Source organism: Drosophila navojoa, chromosome X (genome assembly GCF_054131105.1).
Source record: "Drosophila navojoa isolate 15081-1374.11 chromosome X, UAZ_NAV_1.0, whole genome shotgun sequence".
NCBI classification, from domain to species: Eukaryota; Metazoa; Arthropoda; class Insecta; order Diptera; family Drosophilidae; genus Drosophila; species Drosophila navojoa.
Window position 1 is genome coordinate 26,451,327 of NC_142895.1, and position 9,330 is coordinate 26,460,656.

Consider the following 9,330-nt stretch of genomic DNA (forward strand, 5'->3'; position numbering starts at 1 on the left):
CAGCTTAGAAATGACAAAAGTTAGGTAAATCTAATACATTCAAAGTAATAAAAGGCATCAGTTGAGAAAGCAGATCAAATCTAAGTACAATACTCACTCACACACATACATACACACACACACAGACAGAAGCAGACACACGTTACTTTATGAACATAAAAGCAAATTAAATGAAAAAGTATATAAAAATAAATTATGCTAAAGAGAACAACTTACAAAAATACAACTAAAAATGCAAGCGATGAAGTTTTATTCAGCAAAGTCCATCAGCTGGGCGCGGCTACATAAATTGGACTACAGTGGACCCTCGTGGAATGGACGGAATGTTTTCCTTAACGAACAGTTTTTCGCATAACGACGAAAAACTAATTTGAATACATTTATTGTACGCATAATTTCTTTCTGTTAGACAATGCGTTAGGGGAAGCCCCAAATACGCCCTATAGTGCTGTTCATTGACTTTCTTGGTACTTTTTTTTTTTTTAATTTATTAATTTAAATTTTATTGCAGCTTTTGTCTTAAACTCTATAGCGCATTTACATATATCTTGGTACTATTTCTGATACTACTTCACATGCAATTTGGGTGCAATATTTTCGGTTTCGCTCAACGAACAAGATGCTGAGGGTCCACTGTATAATTCTTTTTGCTTAGACCCTGAACCCATTCAGAATAGGTAATTGAGCTATACTTGTTTAGAGGGCTTCATAAGGACAACGTGCGACGAGTCGATATGGTCATGTCCGTCCGTTTATTCCTACATCTATCCATCCCTCCGGATAAAAAATTTCATTAAGTACAAAATCCAAGTATTTGAAATCATAAAGAAAGACTAGTGTATATAAATAAAATAGACCTGAAAAACAATAATTGAATAGTTCAAATGCAATGTAAATCACAACAGTTTAGTTACTTCCTTAAAGACTAGGCCCATCTCGGGCAAGGTCCAGCCTGATTTGAGGCATTAGCTCCATACCTGCCTCAACTACATTTTGCATACTTACAGAGATTCAAGCATTAGCTTCTTCTTTCTTCAGATTTCCCCATGGGAAATCCAAGTAAATCCGCGTTTGCTGCGATATATTTATTGGTAGGCTAAGCTAGTGGTTTATGCTTAGCATGCTAATAATTTATTTAATCGCTCACATTTAGAAACTTATTAGGTAAACTTAAGGCGTAGGGAACTCAGTAGTGGACGCAGTTCCCATCCGAATCCGATCTAACGTTTATTTACAGTGCAAGGTGAAGTTTTTTGGTTCGACGAGCCAAGGACCAACCAACCCAAGTGCGCTCGGGCCTCGGCCTTTCAGGCCAGCACAGACAGATTTCACTCGACGCAGCCGCTGAGCAGACGCGCCCCACACTCGGCTTATCCATATCACATAGTGTTTATACATATATTCATAGCTGCTCTCCCCCCTCCGCGCTCCCCTTCCTCACTCAGGGGCTCAGCTGGCTGCGCGCCCGCCGCAAGGCCTTCGCCTTGCCGCCCACTGGCGGCCGGTACGTGGGCAGCTCAATGAAAACGGGACGGTACTCGGGCGCCTCGGGGCGCATGGAGCGGGACTCCGAGTGCAGCATATTCGTGTAGTAGTTGAAGTCCCTCTGCTGCGTCTCGCTGCTGGCCATGGGAGCGGCGGCCGTGATTGGCTGCTGGGCGGCACGACCACGGGCCGCATCGGAGCGCAGCAGCCGGAATAGATTACGGCGTGCCGCTTGGTCCGTGCTAGACTCTGTGGAGTCGGAGCTGCGCCGCTGCTGCCTACTGCTGCTGCTGCTGCTGGCTCTGCTGCTGCTGCTGCTGCTGCTGCTGCTGTTGATGAAAGCGGACTCCTCGTAGCGGGGTATGTAGCGAGGCTTGCGGGACTCGCCGACTCGCTCGTGCGGCGTCACATTGAAGCCGAAGAATCGCGGCGCCTGCACTGAGATGAGCGGCAGCAGCGTCTCCCGGGCGTAGCGCTCGGCCCGCTGCAGCAGTTCGCCTAGCCGGAAGGGCAGCAGCTGCACCGTTTGCGGCTCATCCGAGCCGCTCGACAGCTGAGCCATCATCTTGGGCACGGTAGCCACGGCTGGATTGGCCGAACTCGCTGGACTGGTGGGACTGTCCGTCGAGCTGGCTGTGGCATTGCTGTCCTCGGGCTCAGTCAGCTGCAGATCTTTGCCGTGCTTGGTGCGCGGCGTGGTTGCCTTGAGCACCGGCTCGACGATCTCCCCGGCGCTGGCGTGCAGCTCATGCAGGTTGCGGCCACGGTTCACGGCCAGGCGTCGGTCCTTGAGAACGGGCTCGAAAATCTCGGCGGCGGGCTGCTGTCCGGGCGACAGGGCGTCGGAGAGACTGCGACTCGACTCGGCCGCCTCGGCCTCATTGTTGTCCTTGTCCAGGGAGTTGCCCACGAGTATGGGCTGCCAGGGCAGCGCATCGGTCTGGTCCAGCGGGTAGGTCTGATTCTCGGCCAGCTTGAAGCTGGTGCCCAGATTGAAGATGTCCTTGCGCTGCTTGACGCTCTCAACGCCGTCGACGCTGGCACTCAGACCCGTTTCCTGCACACTGGAGTCGGCCACAGGCGCGTCCGTGCTGGCCGACAGCGAGGCCGGCGGCTGGGTGGTGGTATAGGCGCCGTAGTCCTCCTGGTTGTCCAGCTCGCAGTTGCCCGCCTGGAGGCGCATGCGCACGGGACTGCCGCTGCTCAGCTTGGTGCTGGGGCGGCACAGCGAGTGGCTGCGCCCGAAGCTGTCCGTCAGCACCACCTTGTCAATGTCCCAGTGGGGCAGGCCCTTCGACAGCCAGCCGCTGTACGACTTGTAGTGCAGGCTCAACGTGGTGGGGAAGCCCAGCGCCGGATGCGGCACAATTATCTTGGACACAATGTCGCCGGCAAAGAACTCGGCATCGTCCTTCCTGCAAGTGCAAGCAAGGATTAAGTAGTGCTTAGTGGAATATTACCAGATGTGCTACGGCCATAGCTGACACTCACTCGGATATTTCGAAAGTCTCGTTGAGGCCGCCATCGCCCTCGAGTATGGCCTCCAGGCGGCCAATCGTGCGCAGCGGCAGATCGTTGAAGGAGTTGAAGATCTGCAGCTGGAACTGATGCGCGCAGAAGGGCTCCTCCTCGCGCGTCAGCAGATAGAGCTGGCCGCGGCCCGTCGACCTGTCCGCGTAGTAGCCCATGTTGCCGCAGCGTGGCACGCCCTCGGCCAGGTCCTCATCGTCCTGGGCGCACGGAAAGCACTTGCCCTTCAGGAAGTCGTCGTAGTTGGCGCAGGGAAAGGCCGGAAACATGCAGCGCGGTGCCACGGAGTCGATGAAGAACTTATAGGCGCGACGATGATTACAGAGCGAGCGTCCCTCCTCGTCCTCGGCCGCCTGGGCAGCTGTAAGTGAGAAGAAAGTTGAGCCAAGCTCGAATGGCACGGGGAAGTGAGAAGCTTACACCAAATGAAGTCCGTGACCGCGCCCACAAACAGATTGGAGCAGCCCGTCTGCACGCGGCCGCCGTTCGGATAGTAGTCCACATGGCCCATGGGCTGCCAGGAGCCCAGGCCGCCCAATATAAGATTCTCGCCATTCGAGTGGATTACGTCGACGAACTCCGCATCGCTGCTGTCCAAACGCACCTTCGGATGCTGCGCCTCGAACAGCGGCCCAGCCGGATCGAGGCCCGTAATGCGCGACAGGCCGGGCAGCTCGGCGCCCGCAAAGCCAGAGACATGCGCCCCAAGGCTAAAGCCAATCACGTGCGTGCGCATCAGATTGAGGCCCTTGTGCTGCTGCAGATTCCGGAGCAGCATTGCCAGCTGCTTGCCCACCAGACGCGTATTCGCCGCGGCACGCACGTAGTTCGGAAAGGTGGCTCCGTTCTCCCAGTCCACGCAAATAACAATGCAATCCTCCTGTTCACAGTTGCAGATAGAGATTTGAGTTCAGTAATATAACTTATAAATGGGGGATATGCGAACTGAAACCGGCGTATGCCGGATTCCCGATTGGACGTATTCATAATAGAGACAATACTAGTACATTTTAAGAGCACTGATAACAAATAATACGAACAGGAAAACGAACGTAGAACACTCCTAAGCGGTGTGAGAATCACGTTGAAAAGCAATTCATATAATGTAATGTTAATGGAAAAGAAAGCGAATGGAGTGACCTACAATAACCGATCCAGTGTCAGGATCGGGCTGCAATAGCATAACTATTTTAATTATGAACTCTTCCTCTTAGACTGTGGATGGCATGTCCTCAATGAGTATACCTATAGTATATTACGTGCTTTCTCTTCATAACACGAGTATATATCCCAAATTTCAAAGTCCACCGTACGGAGGGAAAGACAGGCGGACAGACAGACAGACGAATCGACAGACGGGTGGACAGATCATCGGACGGACAGACGATTAGACAGACGGACGTTAGATAGACGACCGAGCAGACGATCGGGCAGACGGGCGGAACGGATGGACGGATGAACAAACGCTCGAACGAACAGAAGGATGTGTGGATAAACAGACGGGGTGAAGCTTTGCTTCCAGATCGTATTTTACCTCAAATGAAGCATCATTGCCTTAATAGGTCAGATATTTTAAATATATGAATACATGATGAGATGGAAAATAAAATAATCTGCAGCTTTGAAGCAGTTTCTCAAATGCGCTTCCTCAATTTATATTGCACTTACTATAAAAGTGTTTCTGTTCTCTTAAATACGTATAGCTACAGGCGACTACTGCAGGCAAGGTACAAACAGAAATCCCTAACTTAGTTACAATCCCGACTCACCACAGCCATTAGTGCCGTTTTCATCTCGTAGATCCAGACGTGGGGACAGGCCGATCCGAAGCCATGGACAATTACGCGCACGGAGAGCTCGTCGAATCCCTCGAGGTCATCGATGGAAGGCTGCGGCGGCTTCTTCGGACTGCCACCCATGCCGGGCGGCCTCTCTGTGCTCGTGTTGAGGCCAGGCATCGAGGCTGTGCCCGCGGGGGCGCTCGTTGTGACCGTTGGAGCCGGCGGACTGTCGGACTCGCGCTTGGCCTTCGCCTTGGCGAACGCCGCCGTCATATTCAAGAAGGACAACTCCATGAGCGGCCGATCGGAGCGCTGGCGCGTCGAGTAGAAGTAGAACTTGGTGTTTATCTCCTCCGGCGACGAGGGCAGCATCTCCAGGTAGGCAAAAGGGCCCGAGTCCTCAAAGCAGCCCAGCTCTCCGTAGCAAACGCGCTTCACCGCCCGCTTGGCCCGGCCATGCAGCGATTGGCGCTGCTGTTGCTGTCGCTCGTGCGCCAGCAAGGAGGCGTGCACCGCCTCCGAGAGCTCCGTAAAGTTTGCATAAGGCAATGGCGTGGGCGTGGCCGCTGCAAACAGACAAACAGATGATAAATCGAGTTTCTGCATTAATCGAATTGTGAACTGTGTATGAATCACTTGTAATGTTCTTAAATAGAAGACTTTGCATTCAGCGCACGTGCGTCCAAAAAAAAAGCATTCACAATACGCAGAAGAAACAAACAGCCATAAAATCACAATATATTGAAAATAATGGGCTCTATCGACAAACTGGGAAGTAAATGCGCTCGACACACGGCTGGTTCCGAACTAAATTATAAATTAAGCTTATTCAGGAATCAATACTTTGAGTGGATCTTATAATTAATAGGTCTATCTTAGGGGAAGAAGGGCCCACTTGTAGAGTTAAGGATAGAAGTAGATATAGTTAGATAGATTTGTAGCTTTACATATATAAGATGTTATGAAATTTATTTATGCTTCTTCTTGTAAAGGTATAATTCTCTTTAGTAAGTAAAAAAATACATTAACAAAAATACATTAATGTTTTTAGGCCTTAAAGCGTATTTAATTATACTCGTACTTAATAAGTCTAAGCACATTGAAATAGGAGATTTGTAATTGCGTTTTGTCAAAACCTATTCAAGAAAAAGTTAATAAAAATAATGAGGAAAAAAAATAACAAAAACTTTTTGGAATTTCTTTAATGGCAGACGTGAAAAATTTTTTCCATATTTCGTTTTCAGACACTGCGCCATAATTGGGAACGTGCGGATGACATAACCCCAGCACAAGTCAACCAAAATACATATATATATATATATATATATATATATATATATATATATATATATATATATTATGGTATATACATCTATAGAGTCACATAGGTGTATGTATATGGACGCTGAAAGCGCTCCTAAATTACCGAAGCGTGATTGCGTTTCTAAAGCGCCCGCAATCCAAAAGGGAGAAGCGTCTAAGAGGAGCTACAAATCAAAACAATAATAAAACTGTCCACGACTCGACTCTTGCCACACGCGTTGTCAAATGGCAATAAATATGCATATGATAGTCATCTGGTAATGGGCCAGACGATCGAGAATCTGAATGTGGTGGAGTGCTAAAGTATTCCCAAACTGGGCAATCAGGAAGAGATCGAATGAGCAACGCTTAGATTTCTAGAGAGGCTAGAACTTTTGAGACTTGACTAGAGACTAGATAAGATTATAGACATATATATTCCATATAAATAACAGATGACAAGTCTATGGCTAATGCACTCGTTGAGCCGCATTAGCGCCAAGCGCACTTCATCAATCAGCTAAACGCGACTTGTAGCACTTATGCAACCAAATGCATCCAAGTTTTTTTAGAGACAATGGCAAAGTACTTTACGCTCATGTCCCATGCGCCAGGTGCTTTCAAGTAATCGTTGAAACATTTCGCACACTTACAAGCGGAACTTATGGCCCGGCGTAAAAGGCAATTAGGAAAAATGATCTTTGGAAAAGCTGAGAAAATGGTAGAGATGAAAATAGGAATAGAGAGATAAATATACATAGATGGCAGTGTAGGGGAAATGGCAATAGAGTAGAGAGATACATATAGCTAAAGATGGAGATAGTAATGGAGATGGAAATTGAGATGGATACAGATGATGAAGGAGGGAGAAATAGATGGGGATAGATACATATATGAAGAGAATAAGGCTTAGTAGGAATAGGGAGTATGAACAGGATAGCGGCAAAGATAACTCTATCTCATTAGTGATATACATAGCGAAAATGGTCATATGAATAGGAACGGGCACAGTCATATATATATAGATCAATAGGAATTCTGATTCGATTGGGGTTAGAAATAGGTATATGGATGAGAACAAGGATAGGGATAGCGATAAGCACTGGGATAGGGATCGGGTGTTACCATCCCAATCCTTATCCCAGTACATTTTGCTATATTTATTCTATGCCTATCTTTTACAACTATAAGGAGTTAGATTACGATTTTGAGTACAACAGGGGTAAAGGTAAGGATAAATGCTGGGATAAGGATCAAAAGGGACTGAGGTAGTGAGCAGTGATTGGAAAAGGTATTGAGATAGGTATAACGGCAGAGGGTAGGGAATGTGGTAAAGAATGTGATATGGTAATAGAGATTAAGATGAAAATTGGGATATGGATAAGTATAAGAAAGAAGAACTATACGTATAGGTATTGCAAATATACTTAATATGTTGATAGGGATAAGAATGGCAAATGGAAATGGACGTTGGGCCTCGAATAGAAATAGTCGATACAGACACAGGTATAATTCAGGCATGATTCGTGGATAATATCGTAATGAAATCAACATTTAATGTTAAGGACTTATAAAACAGTGTCAAAGATCCGATGAATACATACATACATCAACATGTTCAACATATTCATGTACGTATGCATACATATCTGCATCTATATAGTGCTAAAGTGAATATAGGATATACCTATACTATATATATATATATACATATAAATAGTGTCTGAAAACAATATATGTATGTACATATTGTTTTTTGGTGCGCTTTGTGACTTTCGTTGTTTTTTTTCGATTTGTTTTCATTTGCCATTTAAAGTTTTGTCAGTTTTTGGCATTGCAATCGCTTCTTCGTCTTATTGACTGTTTCCGATTACATGTGTGCACACTCGGTGAATGCGAGTAAGGCTACACGAGTGTGTGTGAGTGTGTAAGTGTGTGAGTGTACGGTGTTTATGGCGATTGTGCAATCTGTGAAGTGTTTTGCGCGTCGCTCAATGGCAAAAATCGTCAAGTGAAACTCGTCGGGGGCCAAACGAATCGAAAGACACCCACAGACAGAGAGAGAGAGAGAGAGAGAGAGAGAGAGAGAGAGGGACGCACTAGCGTACTCCACCCCAAATGCTCGCCCGCTGGCCTTCAGTGGCCAGGGCGGAGGACGGTGGGCGTGCCGCCTACACACGAGAGATGAGTTGAAAAACTGAAAGCAGACTCCATGAAGGCAAATTCAATTTAGCAGACAATAAATCAATTAGCAGAAGTGCTATGCGTGTGCGTGTGTGTATGTGTGTGTGTGTGTGCGTGTCTTGTTCAATTAGTTAATTGATCTGGTTTCTACTCACCACTAGTTCCAGTGTCAAGCAGCAGCAGCAGCGACAGCGTTAGGCAAATGTGTTGCATGTTGTTGTTGTTGCCGTTGTAGTTGCAATTGTTGCTGTCGCTAAAGATTATCCAATAACGCGCGCACAGTGTCAATTAGCATTGAGAGCTCTAGATGAACCACACACTCTGCTCCTCTCTCACCTTCTCTCTCTCTCTCTCTCTCTCTCTCTCTCTCTCTCTCTCTCACTCTCTCTCTCTCTCTCTCTCACTCGTTCTCTTTGTCTAGCTATGTGCGGCTGTTTGGTTTTTATGTCGCTCAGCCCAACTACAATTGCATTGCTCGCGTTGCTCGTTGCTATTGTGTTGGTCTGCGATTTCGGCTGCTGGCGCTTCTTCTGCTGCCTTGCTGGGGCTTGTGTTTTTATTTCGGTGTTATGTCTCTTTCGCTTTGGTAATAGCAATACAGCGTAAACAAATTCACTTTCACTTATTTGTGAACCTGTGGCAGTCGCAGCAGCAACTGTTGCTGCGGTCGTGACTGGTTGCTGGTCGCTGGCGACTGGTTCCTGGCCACGGCCAATGGCGTCTGCAGCGACGTCTGCGTCTCTCTGACTCACTGACTGACTGACTGAGCAGCCGTTGCAGATGTTGCCGATGTTGCCAATGCTGATGCGAATTGTTGCTGCCAGGCGGAGGCTGGCGGGGAGACGTGCGTGGCCGCTCTATGAACCGCGTCTGGGGCGTCGGTGGCGATGGCGTTGACTCTGCTGTTTGATTGAATTATGTGGCAGACGCAGCGGCAATAGCGACAACAGCATGCGACAGCACCAACAGTTGCTGTTGTTGTCGCAGCTTTCACTTGACCAACAGCAGCCGCAGCAGCTCCAATTTGCGACAGTTGCTCACGCTGTGA

At 47.8% G+C, this 9,330-nt stretch overlaps 1 protein-coding gene across 1 annotated transcript; it reads right to left on the reverse strand.

The window, feature by feature from the left end:
* Nucleotides 1–1,108: 1,108 nt before the first annotated feature.
* Nucleotides 1,109–8,609, reverse strand: LOC108655916 (uncharacterized). The gene is made up of 5 exons (XM_089265098.1): nt 8,438–8,609; nt 4,785–5,362; nt 3,436–3,895; nt 2,977–3,376; nt 1,109–2,900 (listed from the first exon to the last, which is right to left on the reverse strand). The coding sequence occupies exons 1-5, from the start codon at nt 8,493–8,495 to the stop codon at nt 1,442–1,444; spliced, it is 2,955 nt and encodes a 984-aa protein (XP_089121224.1). The 5' UTR covers nt 8,496–8,609; the 3' UTR covers nt 1,109–1,441.
* Nucleotides 8,610–9,330: the final 721 nt, after the last annotated feature.